The 22,038-nt window shown below is 39.2% G+C and overlaps 1 protein-coding gene across 1 annotated transcript; it reads left to right on the top strand.

Moving 5' to 3' along the window:
• The first annotated feature begins 10,301 nt into the window (after positions 1-10,301).
• On the top strand, positions 10,302-13,041 carry LOC121910428 (uncharacterized protein C11orf87 homolog). The gene is made up of 2 exons (XM_042431652.1): positions 10,302-11,113; positions 11,562-13,041. Exon 2 carries the CDS (start codon positions 11,660-11,662, stop codon positions 12,071-12,073), a length of 414 nt encoding a protein of 137 aa, XP_042287586.1. The 5' UTR covers positions 10,302-11,113; positions 11,562-11,659; the 3' UTR covers positions 12,074-13,041.
• The last annotated feature ends 8,997 nt before the right edge of the window (positions 13,042-22,038 follow it).

Raw genomic sequence — 22,038 nt, 5'->3', positions numbered from 1 at the left:
AAAATATGAACTTCTCAAATACATCGGTACATGTTTGAGCCAAAATCCAATTCGAAATATGCGAGTACACAATGAGAACAACCCGAGGAACAACCTTAGCAACAAAGGCTACGGAGCAGATGGACGTTTATGGGCTTGTGTGAAGAATCTAATGTCATGTTGAGGAGAAAGTAGAGGTAACTTTGCAACGGAGCGTTCAGACATGGTTGGCTTTTGATTTGCAGGAAGCATTTTTACATATGTTCACCTCAAGTTTGGGAACTTTGACCATGTTTATCATCCAATATCATAACAGTATAAAAATAACAGAGTATCACAAAAAGCATATGTCCCCTTTATGGTATGATAAAGGAATTTATTGATATTTTGGGAAAAATGCTTACTCGTTTTCTTGTCAAAAGTTTGATGAGAAGATCAATACCACTTTTGTGTGTGTACATTAAATATGAAGCTACAGACAGGAGATGGTTAGCTTAGCTTAGCATAAAGACTAGAACGGTGACAAAAAAACTATAGGAGGTCATGACGAAATTATTATAATGATTATGATAATGGAGCAACATTATCATTCATTTGTAGTTGTGATTCTGTCCACCTGGTGAATTTAAGTCCAATATGCACTCTCTTTTAGCTCTGTTTTTGCTCTCAACCAACTCCTGAGGGAAATATCGGGCTCTTTAGCTGCTAAATGCTCCACTATGTTCACCAGCTAGTTGCTAACTGTGTCTATTTGATGTTAGGTGCTGAGCAGGTAGTGTACGGTGAGTTTTTAGAGCTTTTTCTTTGAAAAAAACTTCTTGCTGCAGCTGAATACAATACCATGAGAGTGGTGAGAGTGAACTGAAACAGTAAAGCTGCAGCCAGACAGCTAATCAATGAGCTGAAACTTGCTATAAAGCTCAGTATAGTCCTTCTCATTACATGTTGCCATTTGATGCATTAGAAATATCAATGATATATTTTTTTAATATCTGGGAGAAAGATGAGTTTTAAGTTTCGATATAAAGGACTCAGCAGAGTCTGGCTGTCTGATGTCATCAGAGAGATTATTCTTGAGAATATTTACAGTAATTACATTTGTTTGTAATAATTTATATACTGGATATACTGGATATTCACCCTCTTACAACAGAGATGAAACGATAATGCATCTTTTTTGGGACTGTACCTATAGTCAAACAGTTTGGTATGACCTTTAAACATAAAAGTAGATTCTCAACTCAATTTTAAAATTAAATTTGTTTTATTTGGTATTTTTGCTGATAAAAATGTCTGTCAGGAAATTGTATGTCATTAATCTTACTTCTTTAATAGCAAAATTTCATACACACTTTCATACACAGAAACTCAACCTTACTGCCTCTTCATTTCCTACTTAAATTCTACCTGGACACATTGAAATTTGGCACAGACTCTGTAGCTGTGAAAACTAGACCCTTATGTAATGAATTAAAATTAATTTATTTTTGCCTTTCCCTTTTATTTCTTTATTGATGTAATATTATTTGTACACTACATCGATCATCCTGCCTTATTATTGTTGTTACCTGTTGTAAATCCCATTTTGTAAATACAATTGTAATTATTGTGGGGTGTAATGGACACAGCAGTGTCTAGGGGCCACTAGTGGGGGTTTGGGCTTTAATTGGGGAGTGAATTTAGATCTCCCCAGTATTCAGATGAATTAAAACTTGAAAGGATAATTAAGAATATGCTTCGTGACAGCTGTGTTTACATTAACAGTTGTCATTGGGGGATGGAGGTTATCACGTACACTTGAAAGCAGGCAAACAGCCTCTAATAAACCACCAACAAATATTCACATACGCACAGGGGTAATTTAGAGTGTTCGCTCCAGCTGAGCTGCATATCTATGGACTGTGGGAGGAAAGTGGAGCCTGGAGGAATCTCACGCAGACACACAGAGAACATGCAAACCCCACACTGAGAGGATCAGTTGCTTAGGAACAGAATTGTTCATCAACTGTGGGTGTGATCACTTCAGAGCAAGGTGTGGGTTTTATTCATGTGAACTTATGTGTAAATGCGAGCAGGGCTCTGATAATGCTCATAGTGCCTGGAGGTGGGTGGAGAGGGTGATAATGTACCATCCACCAGCTGTGGAAAAGATCGATATAATGACCTCAGTGAGCAAACTGTGATGATTATATAAATTTAAGGTTTTAACAAATATATATAAACAACCCTTCTGGCTAAATAGATTTTTTTTCAGTCGGAAACTGTGTGGAAATATTAAGGTTGCAGAGATTCAGGCCTCCATTTACAGCATGTAAAAGCACACGGGACCTGTCATACTTAAATATGATGGTTTATCAAATTGACAACACTGAAAAAAGCTCCCAAAGCAGCTCTAAGAAATATGTTCTGTCCTCCTTCGCTGACTGTCAACCTGTCACTGACTTTACTTGATGGCTGTTCAGAACCACCTTACTGTATTTTACCTGGTCTGACTCTGCGTCTAAAATATAAAGATGTGTCACAGAGTACTTGATGCCTGGACCAATCTACAGGAGATTTTCAGGGCTAATTTATTGCAAGAGAGGACTGGAGGTGTGATGTGAACTTGTGGCTGAATGCAAAGCAGGGTTGAGTAGCACTGCTGTATATTTTATCTGTGTAAGTGGTTAGCTATCCTTTGTGTGTGTGTGTGTGTGTGTGTGTGTGTGTGTAGTGTAGATACATTTATTTTGCACTACATCTGAAATATTAAAATACTTTATCTATAAAATACATCTCTAATCTAAAATGCTGTAAATTGTATGTTGCAGCATTTTTGATAAATTTCTGTAAGGTAGTACAGTCCATGCAGTAAAGGAGTCAGTATGCTTCAAACAAAGTGCTTTTTGGATCATCTAACAGTGTTTGAACCCCGTCTCCCTTCCTCTCTCATGTCAGAATTTATTGGAGCATTCAAAACCAACAATCAGTAAAGCAGGCCTATATTACGCAGTAATTTTCCAGGTTAAAGGCATGGTCACACTGGCATGGTCTGTCCTTCGAATAGTCACTCTGTTCCCCCCTCCACCTCTGTTGAAGCCTATCTGATAAGAAAATTCAAATGTGCGTTTCCTGTTTGACTGGGTGGATTCTCTTGTTTGGCCAATAGAAACACTATGTTTGGAAATGGAGAAGTTATTCTTATTCTATTCTAGTGTTTCATAAACATTTTTAGTACATGATCACATAACTAGACTACAAACTGCAGTGTGGCTCTCATACACTGTTTACAGTTAGTGATTGCTCTGATCAATATTTATTTATTAGCCTCATCAGAAATGTGACATCATGTCCTTTTTCGGCAGCCTGTGCAGGGAAATTTCATCGAACAGAGACGTAATGTGACCATTCCTTTGCAGAGGTGAGAAAGTAGGCAGAGTTTAAACATCTCTCTCTAACTCTCAGACACCACGAGGCCACATCTACACCTGATATTAACATGTGATCTCTATCTGGATATATTATCTGGACAAGGACATCTGATCCATAAGCCTTAGGCATATGCGCTCTTGTTGTCTTGATTCTACCCACATTGTGATTGGATCTCAATATGCAAATTGGCTAGACAGGGCTGGTGGGCTTGTCAACAAGCACGGTGTGTCCCAGGTCAAGAGAAGCAATGCTGTGGATGGGCATCATTCATTTTTTGCTACCAATACTACTTGTACATGTACTTGTAGCTTTTGCTGCACTTGCAAAAGCTAGCAGGGAGAGGTAGAGTTAACCTATCAACTTGCTAGGTGGATTTTCTTCTTGAATAAAAGGATAGGTTCACGATTTTTCACGTCTGTCTTAAAACAATATCCAGGTGTCCATAGGAACAGTGAAACATTTCTCCTGTTCATACTGACCATTGGAAAATCCCAACATGCTGTCAATGTGATGGGGGGACAAAATCCATAGTTTTTCTTTTGAGCAAAAATATATGTCAAAGTTTATCTGCAGATGAGTTTTCAGCTAACCATATTAGTCAAATCAAGTTATCCTTGTAAATAAAAAGTCTCCTTAATACAAAATTTCCTCTTTGTGTTTCCCTGTTGAGCTGCAGTGGAAGGATTGTAACAAAAAGAGGAAGGTGTGTACTGAAAAGGCTGTTATCTTTGAATATATCAATTTAATTCGACTAACTCTAACTTTGACTGTTGAAGCCTCATATTAACTTCAGATAAACTTTTGAATGCATAAAATGAGGACTGTGGATTTTGTCCCCCATCACATACATTGTAAACACATTAAAATGGATCTCAATGGTCAGTATAAACAAGAGGGATGACCACAGCGAGCAAAACCCTATTTCAGTGTTCATTGAGGCATCTATTACTGTATTTAAGACAGACTTGTAAAATTGTGAACCTATCCTTTAAATCTGAATCGTTCTTAACATTATAAATATTATAATTTTTTCAATTACTAAATAATGATTCCTCCTGTTTTGGCTAATCATGTTTTAAGTAGACCTAGAATGTGTATATGTTCAATCTCTACAGGCGAGGGGTCAAAATGGTTCATTTCAGGCTGTCATTATATGTCTCTATCCAGGCAAAATACCAGAGTAATAATGATATTTTAATGATAACTATATTCTTTCAAGTAATTTACCCTCATTTACAAGAGAAATAAACCAGGGAGGGTTTCATTTTGAATGCAAAAATGTAAAATCCTCATGTAATAAATGCACACATGCTGTCATACATTTATGCCTGATGACAGCATCGTCATTAAGAAAAAAGAAAAATCAATTTGTGGAGGAAATTTCCTCTCTGCATGCATACGAGTCTCATTCATTCTTTCCTAAAGCCATTTCTGTTGTGCACAAAAGCAAAGTTGGTGTGTGTCTCTTTGCGTGCATGCGTGTGAGTGTGTGTGTGTGCATGCTTGAGCGCACGTATGGTAAACTGGCTTTTGTGCAATTCATTAGAAATTCTGCTGACAGAGACTTGCAGTGAAAGCGGTGGTGTGCGCGTGGAGGGAATATCAAGAGGATTGCTCCTGCCTGGAGATGGCCTGCAGCTTTAAAGATATCGGCTCCTCCATGTGAAGACACATAACGTCACACTTACACGCACACACTGAGTGGACAGCAATGTGTACATCGATAAATGTTTAGCTTTCTCATTACAGTCAGATTAACCACAAGCTGCAGTCAGAGTAGCACCATGGTGTTGGAAGAGAACAGTATGGCTTAATAATAGTCAGACACATAATGTACTGTGTCATTCAGAAATAGAAAAATGCAGTTTCAGTCATACTATGTTTATAATGAAGCTGTTAATGAACCATCTAAATCAGAGGAACCTTTACTGTGGATGTTTGAGGAACCATGTGGAGATCCATAAAACATTCAAAGCTGCTTTAATTAGTATTTGTATTCTTACAGTCAAATGACTGTGTGTATGTGAAAGATGTCACTCATTATGATGAACCCATGAATTATCCAACAAGTCCTCCAAATTAAACAACCAAATACCTCCTATCTGCAGTAATCAGCAGGACATCGTTGTTTGTCTGTACTTTCCAAAGCTGTTACAAATCACTGTTAAAAAATAATGATGTTTAATGATGTTACACCACTGTGGTTAAGGTTTGGTTAGGTTTAGGCACAAAAAACACTTGGTTAGGTTTAGGGAAAGATCATGGTTTGGGTTAAAATGATCACTTTGTTAGAGGGCTGGGATTGTGGAAAACAAGAAAAATGAGCTTTGGGATGGATCAGTGTGATGGTGGGGGCCCTCCTGTGCTTTAAAATTACTCAGTTCTGTCTCTGTCCTTTAAATTATTTGAATTCACGCCTCAAGAGCGAGCTGTATTAAGGCAGTGGGCTACCCATTGCTACATCACACCATGAAGTCGGATCAAATATACTATGAAACTTTAGCATGAGCCCACCCCCACCAAACACTGCATTGAGTGCATACATGTCTTATGTTGTCAGAGTTTGCATTTCAGCCAGATGATAAGCAAAGGACACTGGAAGTATGTTATTGCTGGTTGTTCAGCATCTAAAACGTGTTTTCAGCTTTCCAGAGGATGGAAATTTATGTCAGGAATGGTTAAAATTCATTTTTGGAGACAATCTTCCGTCCGTTATTGGCAAGTGGTTGTGTGTGTCTTCTGCACATTTTACAGCCAAATGTCTGCTTACTGAGACTCAGTACCCTGCAAGATTTTCAATTCAGAGAAACATGGGGTGGGGGTTAAATTAGGCAACCTTCGTTATCATGGCTATAATAACAACCACAGGGTTAAAAAAAACTGCCCTGACTTGCGATTAGAAAATGTGACCCTTGGGTTGGAAACAGGAAATGAATAGCGATCTCCTGTGGCAAAGTACACTGTTGGGTTAATGCTTTTAACCAGCCCCTCCTCCTCCTCCTCCTTCTCCTCCAAATTAGGAAAATTGTTGGCATATATAGACTTAATTTTAACTGTGCCACTGCTCCGGGTCATAATTATTATGGCCGCTAGATGGCATCTGTCACTCAAACTTAACTAAATGTCATTTAGGGCAACTGACATTACGACCCATTGTGTCGTTGTTCTTTGGAAGACAGTTTCAAATTGTCATCCAACTGCAGTTTCCCTCGGCTGAACGTTTTAGTGTCTTTCAGCTCATTATTCTGGTTTTACAACCTGCAACTTTACTGTTCTGGTTAATTCTCCCAGCTCTCATCTGTGTTGTTTTTAGTGAAAAAAAGCTCTAAAACTGCTACACTCCCTCCCCAGCACCAAACGACAGACAGACAAAGTTAGCAACTAGCTGCTAGCTAAAGAGGCAGATATTTCCCTCAGGAGGTGGTGCAGACCAGAACCGAGCTAAAAGGACAATAAATTAATGCTAATGTAGCTCTGTATCTGGATCTGGATGTGTAAATAAGCAACTGTTTTCTAACAAGTTTGCCATATCTTTAAATGTGATAATGCATCAGTGTTGTGTGTGCAGCTTGCTTACGGTGCCCTCATGTCGCCAAAAAATCTGTTGTTGCAGGTTTAAAGCGAGCAATCAATATTTTTATATTCACAAATGATCAAATGATGTGATGCATGTGAAACGTAATGCTCGTCGTGATGACTTCACAACATGTCCTGATTAGTGAATTCAGACAACAGAAGGAGGAGGAAACAAATGTAGACAAACACACACGAGAGGCACGCAGGTAGGATGAAGGCAAATTTACTAAAGGAATGATCAGGAACAGGCTCACAAGTTGGTAATGGGATGGCAGAGTAAATCCAAGAGGACAGGATAGGAACAGGGAACAAATGGCTTGATAAAAATGCTATGAGCAACATTGTTAATCTGGCAAATGACTGGAGTAACTGGGCAGGTATAGATACTGTGGGCTAATGGAGTAATGAGGAGCAGGTGTGCAAGTGGGGGGAGACAGGGAGAGGAAAGATCCATAATTAGGGTAAAAAAACCCTCTAAAATCCACCATACATACCTGCTCAGCACACAAATCTATTAAGATCACCAGAATGCAATCAAAGGAAACTGTCAGTTTAGTTGATTTGGGTTTTTCACTCATCAACATCATTGAGTGAGAAAGGTTTGGTCTAGATAAAAACCTGGGTATGTGATTGGGGTGACTTTTAAGACTCAAGTTTTTTTTTTTTTTTAAAAAAGGACTTTTTCAGTAGAATTCAATACAGATAAAGGTTTTGTGGAAGACTGACAAAAAAGTAGGCAGGAATTGAACTTCTCTTTTAGTCTATTTTTATTCATTCTTCACAAAACTGTTGCTTTTCATGTGTACCAGAATGCAACACCATGAATGCGTTTGAGGAGACGCTGTCTGGAAGTGTGCACTGTCATCCCCTTTTGTGCGATTAATTGCGTCAAGACTACAAAAGACTCATTTGTTTGAAGCATGCTGAGACATTGATAGAGACTCTCTAAAGGTTCAAGGGTTTCAATTACCCTGCCACAGCTGCAAACTAAAACACTAGAAAATGCAGCTGCCTGTTCTGCCAGTTTTTTAAAGGATTTGGCTGGCTGAAATTAACACTGTAGTACAAACTCAAGAGGTTGTGATATGTAGCACAACTAGCTACACTGAACTACTCTCTGGAGACTGAAAACCTGATCACTGATATTAGTCTTTGGAGCCATTTCTAAACTAACAAACATGACTGTAATCCTCAGGGGCAAAGGAACATGTCGCCCAGTGCAACAGTGTGGCTTGTTGATGTGTTTTTAATAGTTTTTGGAAACAATGGAGGTCTTCGGCACAGAGGAGTAAGATATATCAGGCTTTGGATACACACACAATACTTAAGTAGGATGAGTGCATTGCTGGTTTGACTCTGCACTTGAGATTTGTTGACAATAAGAAAAATATATAAACTCGCCAGCCGTACCCTTTAATATGTTTTTGAGTTTATGTTGACCTCCTGAGCCCACTTTCATTATTTAAAAGTCATGAGTATGAGTAAAATGAGTAAGTGTGGCGCTCTGTGGTTGTGCTGTTGTTGGGTTCCTGGTCTAATGTGGGTCATTTCGATCGGGACAACTGACTGAACCTGTATGAATATTAAAACAAGCGCTATAATTGCTCTCCGTTTAACAGCTCTCAAACATATGCCATAATTTAAACTGTGCATGAATAGTTGTATAAATCTTTCAGTATGCACTCATCTACAGTGAGTTCATCATCCAGGGACCTTCGCTCCCTCCAAGGACATTCATTTTTCATGCAGCCCTGCTGGCGATGTCCACGAGTACGACTGGGAAATTACTGTGAGAATCTTTGACCAGTCATGATCAGAATACTAACAGACACAGATGTCTTTATCTGATTAATGTAAAAAAATCCCACTTTGATCTCTATAAATATGGAGAATACTCTACACATTATGCTGTATTGTCATCTACGTTGACTGAAGCATTATGCTGCTAAATTCTTTGAATTTGGAGATTACTCGGATAAAAATCTGAATAAAGACGTCTAAATTTTGAAATAAAGAGACAGTCCCTTAATTTTTATAGCATCAAACTAGTGCACCTAAATTCTAAAATTTCACTGCTGATGTTTTCAGACTCACTTGTGAATAGCAAAAACACTATTTCAAACCTGAAATGATTGAATTCAGGCTCAAAATGATTAGATTTATGAAACTTGATCCATAAATTAAGACTTATAATATCCCAGATAAAAAGTTCTGAACTTATTTGCATCTTTTACACAACTGCAGTATAATAAATCACCCAGGAAATAAACTCAAGACATAAAATAAGAAAAAAACCCCCATCTGGATTAGAAAAAAAAAAACAGTTTGTTAAGTAAAAATATGTAGTTTTAAATATACAGTACCAGTCAAAAGTTTGGACACACTTTCCCATTCACTTGAATGAAAAAGTGTGTCCTGGTCCTGTATTTCCATAACAATTCTCACATTTATCAAATTTCCTTTGTGCAGTGCATCATGGGATAATAATATCCATCAACACTCAAACATTAAGCGTTTTATTTACTTTTTTGAGAACACTTAATCCTACTGCTACACATACTCGAATTGTGCACATTATAAGATGCAGGTGATCTATGACACCATAAAACTTTGATAGAGATCAGTCATAAAAACACAAAGTATATACAAAATAACACATTTTTTGTGTGGGAAAGCGGAGTCAGTGACACACAGTAGCTACTATATATTTCCACAGTGTTTTAAAGCCTCAGCAGGTCAAGGTGTGGCCTCGTTCTATTGAAACGTCTTCTCATTTTGTTCTTTTTCACCCACACTTCTATATTTGGAGTCTGTGTCACACAGCCTGCAGTGATCTTCCAGTGCGGCAGGAGCTGAGCTCAGTTTGGTTCTGGTTTAAATTACTGTTTTTTAAAGGGACTATTTGTTAAAGATGAACTCTTCCTGCACCAAAAGTTAAGGCAAGTGTGCAACACAAATATGATTCAATGAGAAAACATCATTTCAAGCCTCTTTAGAACATTTATTTAATCCTACAGTGAATTTCATGACTGTACAAAATCTACGAAGATGATCAGGATGAAAAAAAAGGAAACTGCCAGTTCAGTTGATTTGAGTTTTTCACTCATCAACATCATTGAGCAGGAAATGTTTGGTCTAGAAGAAAGCCTGGGTGATTTTTCAAAGTCAAGTCTTTAAAAATTAAGACTTTTCAGTGGAAATCAATAAAGACAAAGGTTGTGTGGAAGACTGGCTTTAATAACTTCAATATTACAAAATATGTATATGTTATTGTATCAAACTGATGCAAATTATTCTTGAAGAGATCTTTTAGATGAATCCAATGGGTCCCTATACCCTTTTTTAACATATACATAAATGTACATGAATCTTACAAAATACATATTCCACAATGCATCTGAAACTATGTGCACACAGAGTAGAAGTGTAGGTGTCATTTCTAAAAATATGAGCTTTGTACCAACTTTTTTTTCCCAAGATGCAGTGAAAATGCAGCATACCTCCTACACTTACTTAGGCACATTAGACATTATTTAAACCCCCACATAATGAGGCATAAACGCTTCAAATCATGTAGGTTTGCAGCATTTGACTGACCACGCCCTCAGGAATACCAATAATTACCGTTCAGGGTCTTATATTGAAATAGTTTCTCCTCTGTGTTTATTTATTGTTTGATTCATGTGTGAATTAATACGAATTTAATATAGCGATTGAGGGGAACCACTCAGGGTTGGTAATACAAGGACTTCATTTGAGGGGAAAAAACAGCCCTGCCAGCTGACTGGTATACGGGACCTTTAATGCAGCTGCAGCTCTTCATTCAGATGCTGAGTGGAGCAGCAGATGACCGGAGGAGGGACGCTTTTCGAGGAAAACCAGACCACAGCTCTGCTCTAATCGCATTTTTTAAAAAACCACTTCCATGCCCACTGAAGGATTTCCCCGTTACTTATAGTATTTAGCTGCAGGAAATTGATGCTCTGGATGTAGACTGAGCGGATTGCGGCAATCAGATCGTCCTGGATGATCGGAGCTCAGCAGCAGCATCACATTGTATGAAATGCGTCACCGCGATCCAGTTTTCCCATTTACACATATCGGCTCTCCACTCACGGACTGGTCCCTGTACTGACTATTTCATCAGGTAAGAATTGTCTTTTCTTTATTTAAATATAGGCTATAGAGGCCTGAGATTGAACATATAGGCCTAGATATTATTCTCTGCGTAAAGCTAACAATCTTGTCCGATACGAGCCTGCTGCGTGCAGAGCAGGAAAGGATGGCTTCTATTAGGCTAAATCTTCTAGGCCTGCACATTACAATAGATGATGTATTGTCCCGACTTCCACCCCATCTTACATTCATAACCGTTGTCCGTTTTAAAAATGATCAGCAGCCTATTCTTTATTATGGGATCGCAGGTTTATTCTAATATAGTGTGAAATTGAGCGCACCCCCATATTAATGGTTTCAGACTGGTTTTTATTAATGTAGTCTAGGCCAGTTAACAGGGTTTGGTGGGCGGGTTATAGATGGTCCTCTCTCTCTGGAGCTGAATGAGCGGGGTCTCATGTGTCGTCTTTTCGGTGCAGGTAACCACATGCGCGGGCCGGTGTCACCACGCTGAGCCCGGAGAGCACGAAGGGTACTGGGGTCAGAGAGACAAGAGTGGCCGGGAAAGGTGGACCGGATGACAGCCAGAACCTCTGAGGCGTCGGGACTGTCGGTGCCGCTGCACCGCTGTCACGGGGTTTTCCAGGCCAATAACGGCACCTGCGCGGAGCAGCTCAGCATCTTTCCGCCGTTCTCCTCCACCCTCGCGCTCCTCGTGCTGGTGGCCGTGCTCGTGGGGATCATCCTCGTTTCCCTGGCAACGTTCCACTTCCACAAGAGGAAGCTTCGGAACAGGAAGATCCAGCGCGCGCAGGAAGAATACGAGCGCGACAGTCGCAGCCCCGCGCGCGCCGGGGCGAGCGGGGAGCCCGCGAGGCCGTGCGTCATCGTCCGACCGGCGAGATGCGAGGAGAAGCTCTCGTGCCAGAGCGCAGAGAGCGGGGACGTCACCGAACCGGCGCTGCACGAGGCGGTTCCTCTTGACTGTTAACTCGGTGCAACTTCAGGGAATGAGACTGTGGAATAAACAGGAAAAGCAATAAGGCACAAAGAACTCCCACATCCATCTCTGCTGCTTGTAGATGACTTAGAAACAGTAGGAACATAGATGCAGAATACTGAGCAGAATAGTAGGCCTAGAGGTAACACTAGTACTACAGTGGCACATAGGTTAGCTATGTGGACACACACCTTAATACACTAGTATAAGCGGTAATTCCTTATGGATCTGTATAAAGTATTTGCCTGCTTTGACTTTTGGACCTCTCCCTCTTCCCCCGCCTAAAACGTTGTTTAAACGTGGAAGATGTTTAAACTTTAAATCCTCCCCGGGATGTGACACACGGTTGTGTTAAATTATTTAGAGTTGGTGACACAACACAGACCATAATGGCTCGCTGATCTTCCTTAGCATGTCCTCTGACACACTACCAGTAGTTAGACTATAATGGATGTTGTGGTGCTGTTAGGCAGTGCAAAGCTGCATATAGGCTATAGAAATGGCTTATTTGTTTGCGTAGTATTTTTCCTTCAATTAAGTGACTTAGCATATTTGCATAAAGTACTCTGTCCTCCAATGTCTGTTAGACATCTGTAGGTAGCTCTAGTTAGCCTGACAGGATGCAAGACTTTTTGCTGTAGTTATGCACATAAGAAATTTTCTTTCATGTGTCAGGTAGTAGGAGTTTTAGCGCTAATACAGTATTTTCATTTTTGAGTATTTATAATGTATTCTCTGACATGTAATAAATTGAGAATCCTTCCAACAGAGGGTCTCAGCTCAAGACAGTCTTACTTTGTTTTGTTTTTTGTTTTTTGGTCCTTCATATTGTATCATAGTGGGCCTAATAGAAATTCAGTGTCATTTATTATATGAATTCACTGTAAATGTATGCCATTATGAGAGCTGGAATGTTTTACAGTAACACCATCTTTCTGGAGTTCATGTAATCTGCCTTATCAAAGGAAAATATGTAATATTAAAAGTTTATAAATAAATGCTTAAAAGTTATGTTAATTCTTTGAATGTGTCAATAACCTTAAACACTTGTAGCCTGCTGATTATTGTCTAACAAACCTGAACGTTGTTACTTGGTGTCAAATGATAAAAATTCCCACCATTCACCCAGTATAATACAGTTGAGGTAACATTTCATAATATACAAATGTTTGGATGGATTTTCATTATGTTGCCCATCCCAGTAGACAAGCACAAATGACCTTCCCAAGGGACATCTGTAGAATTTGCACAGGGTCTCCTTCAAGGACCCTATAGCTACCAAAGAACCATATCACCGTATACACAATTATGGCATATAGGACCTTGTAAACTACACGTACTGTACAGTCATGTCCCTTGAATACAAAATCATATCCACTGCATATAGACCAAGGTCTACTGCATAAAGACCCTATCCATCTTTCACTGTGATTTATCGACATGAAGGTTATCCATAGTAGTAGTCTTAATCTCAACATATCCCTGTAATGGCACCACAGCATGTCTTATTGGAGGTCAGTGGAAGTGAATCAGCATCAGTAAGTCTATTGGACAGGTACCAGGACACCATGTTCCTAATTGTCTCCCAGCAAAAAAGGCCTGGGAATATGAAGAAGACTTTGGCAAGGCTCCAGCCCTGGAAGATACACTGAGAGCCTGCCTGTCTATCTTATCTCCTTGGCATAAGTGCAACAGAATGAAATGATTTATACTGGGAGGGAAATTGGAAGTAAGTCAATGAAAGATGACTAATACATTTTACATTTAAACATATGTTTCTCCCAGAACTATATATATATGTGTGTGTGTGTCTGTGTGTGTGTGTGTGTGTGTGTGTGTGTGTGTGTGTGTATTACAGATGGGTGACAAATTAAAGGCAAAACCAACATAGTACACAAGACAAGTGTCTTAGTAAGGTGTTGGGCCACCGCATCCTGCCAGAATAGCTTCATTGCATTGATTCTACACATCTCTGAACTCTACGGGAGGGATAAACACCATTGTTTGAAAAGATATTCCCTCATTTGGTGTTTTGATAATGGTGGTGGAGAGTGCTGTCTAACACGTTGGCCCAAAATCTCCCATAGATGTTCAATTGGGTTGAGATCTGGTGACTGCTATGGCCTTAACATATGATTCACATCATTTCCATACTTATCAAACCATTCAGTGACCCTTCATGCCTTGTGGATGGGGGCATTTGCATCCTGGAAGAGACCACTCTCATCAGGATAGAAATGTTTCATAATTGGATAAAGGTGATCATTCAGAAAAACTTTGAACTGATTTGCAGTGACCCTTCCCTCTAAAGGGACAAGTGGACCCAAACCATGCCAGAAAAATGCCCCCACACCATAACAGAGCCACCAGATCCCCTCTCTGTAGAGGTTAAGCATTTAGGCCTGTTCCAGTTTTTCCTTTAGTTTGTCACCTGTCTGTATATCTACTAAATTACATTTTATTCAAAAGGGAGTGAAACACCTCTTCTAAATTACAGTATGGTAGGGTGAGGGATGAAGATCAAGATTCAAGAAACTTTATTGTCTGTCACATAGTAACAGATATTCCCCTTTGACACGGCTCAATCAAATACAAAGGTAACAATAACAAAATAGAAACAGTAAAATTGTAAAAACAGCAAAATAAAACATCACAGTAAAATAAGTCATAAATGCTAACATCAATACTGTTAAAGGAAAATTCAGGTGTGAATATATCTGTATGTGCCTAGTGTGATTTATTTAGGGCAGAAATGGCTGAGGGTGAAGGACATTTTAAAGGTGTTCCTCTGACCACCTGACCTGTTGTCGGTGGCAAAGAATGGTTGTGAGAGACTAGGGATGGGTGGATGTCAATGGTGTATAGATGGGTGGTGGGCAGGGAGGTCGGTGGCTAAAAATGGATTGAGGTTAGTGGCTAGGAATGGATGGAAGTCAGAGGCTAGGAGTGGATGGAGGTCAGTGGCCAGGAATAGATAGAAGTCGTCAATGGCTAGGAATGGATGGAGGTAAATGACTAGGTATGGATGGGAATCAGTGGCTTGGAGTGGATGGAGGTCAATGGCTGGGAAAGGATGGGGGTGAGTGGCTAGGAATGGATGGAGGTCAATAGCTAGGAATGGATGGAGGTCAATGACTGGGAATGAAAGGGGGTCAGTGGCTAGGAATGGATGGAGGTCAATGACTAGGAATGGATGGAAGTCAATGGCTGGCGATGGATGGAGGTCAATGACTAGGTATGGATGGAGGTAAATGACCAGATATGGATGGGAATCAGTGGCTAGGAGTGGATGGAGGTCAGTGGCTGGGAATGGATGGGGGTCAGTGGCTAGGAATGGATGGAGGTCAATGACTAGGAATGGATGGAAGTCAATGGCTGGTGTTGGATGGAGGTCAATGACTAGGAATGGATGGGAGTCAGTGGCTAGGAGTGGATGGAGGTCTATGGCTAGTGATGGATGAAGGTCACTGACTAGCAATGGATGGGAGTCAGTTGCTAGGAGTGGATGGAGGTCTATGGCTAGAAATCAACAAGGTCTGTGGCTAGGTATGGATAGTTGTCAGTGGAGGTCTGTTGTCAGAAATGGATTGAGATCTGAGGTTAGTGATTTCGAATGATGGAGGTCAGTAGCAGTCATTGACTAGGAATGGCTGAAGATCAGTGCCTAGTGGTGGATAGAGGTGGATGGTTAGAAATGAATGGGATGACAGAGGTGATTAGCTGGGGATAGATGAAGGTCTGCTGTTACTTATTGTCAGACATACAGAGCTGCATCGGAAAGAGAGAGACACAGAGAGAGACTTTTGCGTGATTTTAGTTTGCTCTGGGAATAGCCTAGTTATTGTGTATAGTCTAATTTAGAATTAATGAGGCCAGTTTTCAGGGCTTTGTTGTCCCAGGAGGTCTGCTCCTTAGTGCTGCAGATAGACTTGGTTGGACAGGGAGTGGATTATGTCCTCTGAGGCTGTTTATTATAGCAGGGTTGTTCTGTGTATTGTCTGAAGCTGAAGACAGCTGGTGTTCATTTAACTTAGAAATATTAGGGGCACATTGGACAATAAATGTAGTCTATTTTTCTCTGTATAACTTTTGATTGTTTATCTGCTAGCAGCAGGGCCTATGGCAATGTTTGTTGGACAATTACAATTACTGGGATTGGTATAGAATGTCTGTGGTTCTCAAAATATAGTCTGTAATAGTTTTGATTACTCCTCAACCTTTGCTGTGGTGCCACCATCAGGCCAAAATTTCCATGTGTGCAGAAGAAATATCAAAATCCAACACGGAGATTGCTATAGAATTTTCTAAATATGTACAGTATGTTCCACAATGGATGAACCTTTTCCATTATGCACTGACCCTCAACCTAAAGTGCCATCTTTGCACACAAAATATCTCATAATCTAATAGGATAAGTTGCCATTAAATTTGGTGACCATTCATACTCCCAAGAGAATAAACTCTTTATATTTATTGACCCTCGTGCCCTTTCCTCCTGTACCACCCTCAGGACAAAGTTGACATTTTCAGCCCTGCTATTGGTAAGGCTCTAAGAGGTACAGCCACTAACTTCTTAAAGGCTTTATTTAAACTTTTTAACTGTGTCCATACCTTGGTTGTGTGTCATGGTTTGACTCGGTTCTGAAATTTTTTTTGAATGTAATCTGTTGAACACACACACTACTTTAAATGTGTTTTTTTTTTCAGTCTTCCAGACAGCCATAGGTTGGCAGTCCTTGTGGTATGGTTCACCTCTCAGTTCTATACAGTCTCTATGGTCAACACTTGCTTTGGAAATGGACAACATTATTATAAAATATACAGAATGAGTTTTGGAGACAGTGAGAATACACATTGAAAAACATGGGTATGGTCATTTAAAGATCCCCTCCAGAGATGTTTAAAGACCTATAAATAATATTCTGCTTTGTATAATCATTTGTGTCTGATATGGTTATTCTACAAAAAAGTTTGGCAAATGGATTAAAAATTAACTTAAATTTAAGATTTAATCTATGCCTTCTCTGTCATTGAAAATACATAATCTATGAATATGTAAATATTGTTGATTTCAAACATTTTCCTGCTGAACACAAGATGTTTCTTACTTCACCGTAAAGTCCATTCTCAATGTATGTGCACTGGAGACATCAGGTTTCCACATCACACTTGTGTAAGTTGCCAGTGATGGATGAAGTATTCAGATCTTTTACTTAAATAAAGTACCAATACAGCAATGTACAAATACTCCATTACAAGTAAAAGTCCAGCATGATGCAAATTCCTACTTAAGTAAAAGTACATAAGTATTAGTAGCAAAATGTACTTAAAGTATTAAATTACTCATATCTTCCCTCTGACTGATATATTATTATATATGACATCATTAGATTATTAATACTGAAGCATCAGTATGTAAGCGGCATGTTACTGGTGTAGCTGCTGGAGGTGGAGCTAGTTTGAACTACTCAATATACAGTTAGCTAGTTTAGTCCAGTGGTTCCCAACCTAGGGGTCGGGCCCCTCCAAAGGGTCACCAGATAAATCTGAGGGGTTGTGAGATGATTAATGTGAGAGGAAAGAAGAAAAAACAAAGTTATGATACACAAATCTATTTTCAGTTTTTGGACTTTCTCTCTAATCTTTGATTTTTGGTGAAATATTGGATCATTTTAACATTTATTGAAATGAAACCATGTGAGAAGTTTAGACATAGACATCTGAAATGTGACCCAGACTACACACTGCTTTTTGTAAGACGTCAAAAGCCAAAAAGGTTGGAAACCACTGGTTTCATCTTTAACAATGTGTTGTATTTTAAAAGCTTGTTATATTATCCATTGTGTCAAATCTTCATCTAAAAAGTATCTAAAGCTGTCAAATATATGTAGTGTAGTGGAGTAGAAAGTACTCCACTACACAGATTGAAAGTAGTATATTTCCATTTGAAATGTAGTGGAGTGGAAGTATTAAGTAGCATAAAATGGAACGTAGTAAAGTACAAGCACCTCAAAATTGTACCTAAGTACAGTACTTGAGTAAATATATTTAATTACTTTCCACCACTGTAAGTTGCATATTAGACCATGATTGGCTTCCGAATTAAACTCAGATTTACAGTGAGCACAGAAAAACTTTCCCCTCCAGAAGTTGAATGTGAAAACATCCTTCAAATGTCAAACTCTGCACCTATATCAGTCTGCACAGTGAAGCTCAAACATCCAACTGAAGGAATGAGATGAAAAACACATTTTTGACTGGAGGGAGACATTAAGATGTTTGTTTATATATATTTACATATGTTTCCATTTTCAGAATTCAGTTGTTATTCCTGCTTTGCTTAGTTTATATGTGATTTAATTGCAAATCATTACAGGAACAGACAGATTTCCACAGCAGTTTTTCAACAGGAGAATCAGAATGGGTGTGCAGAGTTGGAGCTCCTTCGAGTTGTGGTAAAACTCATCTCAGGTTGTTCCTACAAGGCCTCACAAGTAAGCTATTGGGCACACTGATTAATGGGTTTCCTGTTGCACTCAATGTAAAACTAACACCCTGCCAGCAGCCAGCCAACCTACCTGCTGTGGAGCAGTGACAAAGGGCCACATTTGAACAAAAGCAAACATGGGTGAAGACATACAACTGGAAGCATAAACACTCCACAACTCACTGAATCATAGATAGGAACTCATTAAAAATCACAGTCCACATTTTACAGCATGAATCCATGAGAATCCAAATATTTCAGAAGGTGAAGGGATGGATTCAGTTACAGCTGTCTCACTGATGAGGCTTTGCCTTGGATTTTACAGCTCACTCTGACTATTCCTCTGAACTGCATTAGCAGATTGGTTCTGTGATCCATAGCTCAACTCAGAGTGATGACAAGTGGCAGTTCACTGTCAGGAAGAGAGGACACCACTGCTCCTATTCTCACCCCTGCTGTCAGGGTTCGAGGTGGATGATTTGTCACTACCACTGTCTGTTTATACGCTTCATTACTGCAGGTTCAGCTTGCAGCTGTGAAGGTTCAAACACGAAGAAAAGTACCTCACCTACTTCGAATGAAAAAGAGGGAATAACATATCAGAACTCTTTAGTTCTACCATTTGGTGCATACACAGTTGTTCAGCCCTGGTTCCAGTGATATTCACACCTAATTTAGACTGGAACGATGATTGACAAGGTAAATCATACACAACATTGAGAGATACAGAGTTTTTTTTAAAGAAGCTTGTTAATTAAAAAGGAAGTCATAGGGGTGACTGAAAGGGGACTCTAAGAGTTGATAAAGTAAAAATATTCATTTAAAAATTCCTGCTGTGACCCCTAAATGCCCCTTCTCACTGTGTGATTTTGGACTGTGTGAGACAAAAGTTTTGTGTGAAATTCTTTGGTTGTCAATCCAAAATGGTGGTTCTAGATCATGTCCAACAATGACCGATTTGGAGCTTTGGTGACCAAAGACAGCATGAAGCAAAACTCTGAGTATAGGATAGATAGATTAAGGGATAGATTAAGGTTTTTACAAGTCTTGAAAAGATTCACAATTTTTCAAGTTTGTCTTAAAACAACAGTCAGGTGCCCAAATAAAGATTGAAACATGTTTTCCTGATGTTCATACTGACCATTAGAAGATCCCCTCTAAATGTACTTACAATGTAAGTCATGGGGGATAAAATCCACAGTCCTTGTTTTGAGCAAAAATGTATTTAAAAGTTTATCTTAAATGAATATGAGGCTTCAACTGTCCAAGTTAATCAAATGAAATGGATGTCTTCCACAGTTACAGTCTTTTTAGTAAAAATGTCCATCTTTGTATCTCAACATAGTGTTTTCCTGTTCAGCTGCAGTGGAAGGATGGTAACAAAAAGGGAGAATTTGGCACTGAAAAGGCAGTAACTTTGGGGATACATAAGATAGATAGAAGATAAAATATTGACTAATACTAATGTGCCAATATGTATGTATTGGCACATTGAAAAAATCTGAACTTATCCTTTAAGACCAAATTCTTATGTGACTGCTGCTATGACCCACGTCTACAAACAGACTAATCAGAATACGACATAAAATGACACAGAATACACTGGCCAGCATGAAATTACATAAATGCAGTTTTTAAAACCAAGTTTACAGGGAAAACACACTTATTCTCCTGAATACGTCCACGGCACACAAAACCAAAGTGATAGAGGTGAAGTGAAAAAGCAGTTTGTGTGACTTTGCTGTGTTTTCAAAACATATGAGCAGCACAAATGGATGACGTGAGCTGATGATGTGCCTCTGCTTTCATATACTTTTTTTTCTATTTATGTCGTAGTACAACAATTCACCACATATTCAGCTCACAATCTGCAGTCTGGCACAGATTGTGACCAAGATTTTATTAGTAGTACTCAAGGTTCACTGACAAGGTTTTTCTGGCACTTGCAACCACTTCTCATGGTCTTCTTCAGCAAACAGAGTTCCCTCAGTTGCCATCATTTAACCTTGAGTATGGAGTATCAGTCATATGATAAAAGGTGGTTGTACACAAGAGCATTGTTACGCATCTCTGGTCAAAGAGGGTCTTTAATGTCGAATATGAAAAGGCCTCCTTAATTGCTCTCCAGCAGTCAACTGACTCCTGGTTGATGACCTCTGAGCCCTTCTCAGTTGATGCTGTGACTGGTTTTCGTCTGGTGTTTGCAGATAGCTGATGCCATCTCTTTCCAGGGTTAATTCAGTCTTTTGTGCAGGGTCCTTGCTGTGTTTCTGATCCAGTGTCAATCACAGTTGTTGCCTGTGATGTCCAACACCAATCCAGACTTCCTCTCCGGGTGAAGTCTTGTCTTTGGGGTGGACCAGCAGAGATCTTAAGTTGTTAAATCATTTTCAAGATCAAGGACATTCACATCTCACACATAAAGACTCTTTAAAAATAGACAGGGCTCATGTGGTTAAAAGCTCTGGAAAAAGCTTGAGTCAAAATTGTTTTTTGTGAAAGTAAAATACAGATAAACCTTAAAAAAAGAAGGAAAAAAAAGAGAAATCTTATTGAACTAATTATTTTAATGAGTTAATATTTTAATGATTTTAATGAAAACTCATTATTTAATTCATTACACCTCCTGGCTCCCTCTCATTTGTCCTGATTGAACTTTTTTGTGTTTTAATATTCATCAGTATATGATTTGTGTATTCACACTACTTGGGCTTCTTCCAGTCATTTGGACTCCAAACAATCCAGCACTATGTACTTTGAGTACAGGACCAACCGACACACGTCATGTTTCTTGGATATAAAATGGTTCCTGTTGACACCCACTACTGAAGGCTGCAGCAGTAAAGAAGGGCTTTAAGTTGAGATTACTGATGGATGGGGCTGCTGCCTGCCTGACAGTCCTGTAGATTTATGGCAGCATGGCTTCATGTCCTGTATAGCAATCCATTTGTGGGACACTCCATCATTTTTCTGACAGCTGAATTAGGGTTCTGTGTGATCGCTCACCTTAGTTTATAGCACAAAGCGTTGCAACAACAAATCCTGTGCAAAGGCTGGTGGCATTTTCCTCATAAGAATGTTATGTAATTGCATGTCAGTCCATACATGTAACAGAGTTCAGACACATTCCCCTTAGATCTTCCAGAAAGGTCCAGTCCCAAAACAAATACACTTGGCAGGCCTATAAAACTAATTTTAGTTGATATGAAATTACATTTTTTGTTCACCCAATTACAAAAAACAAATTCTCACTCAAAGGAGAAGTCTGACTATATTTTATATTTGTCTTATTGTCAAAAAATCCCATGAAAAGACCAAAACCAACAGTGAATTGATCATACTAAAAAGTATTGCCTGGATAGCCGAAGACTCATTTATCTTATTCCTCTGTGCCATTGACCACTCTTGTTGTCCAAAAACTATTAAAAACATGTAAATGAGCCACACTGTTGCATGATTGGCATCAATC

The sequence above is a fragment of the Thunnus maccoyii genome, chromosome 13 (assembly GCF_910596095.1).
Source record: "Thunnus maccoyii chromosome 13, fThuMac1.1, whole genome shotgun sequence".
NCBI lineage: Eukaryota > Metazoa > Chordata > Actinopteri > Scombriformes > Scombridae > Thunnus > Thunnus maccoyii.
This window is presented reverse-complemented; position numbering and strand designations above follow the sequence as displayed.

What these genes read in the sequence shown, in the direction of transcription:
- LOC121910428 (XM_042431652.1), top strand. Translation starts at nt 11,660, where the DNA reads ATGACAGCCAGAACCTCTGAGGCGTCGGGACTGTCGGTGCCGCTGCAC.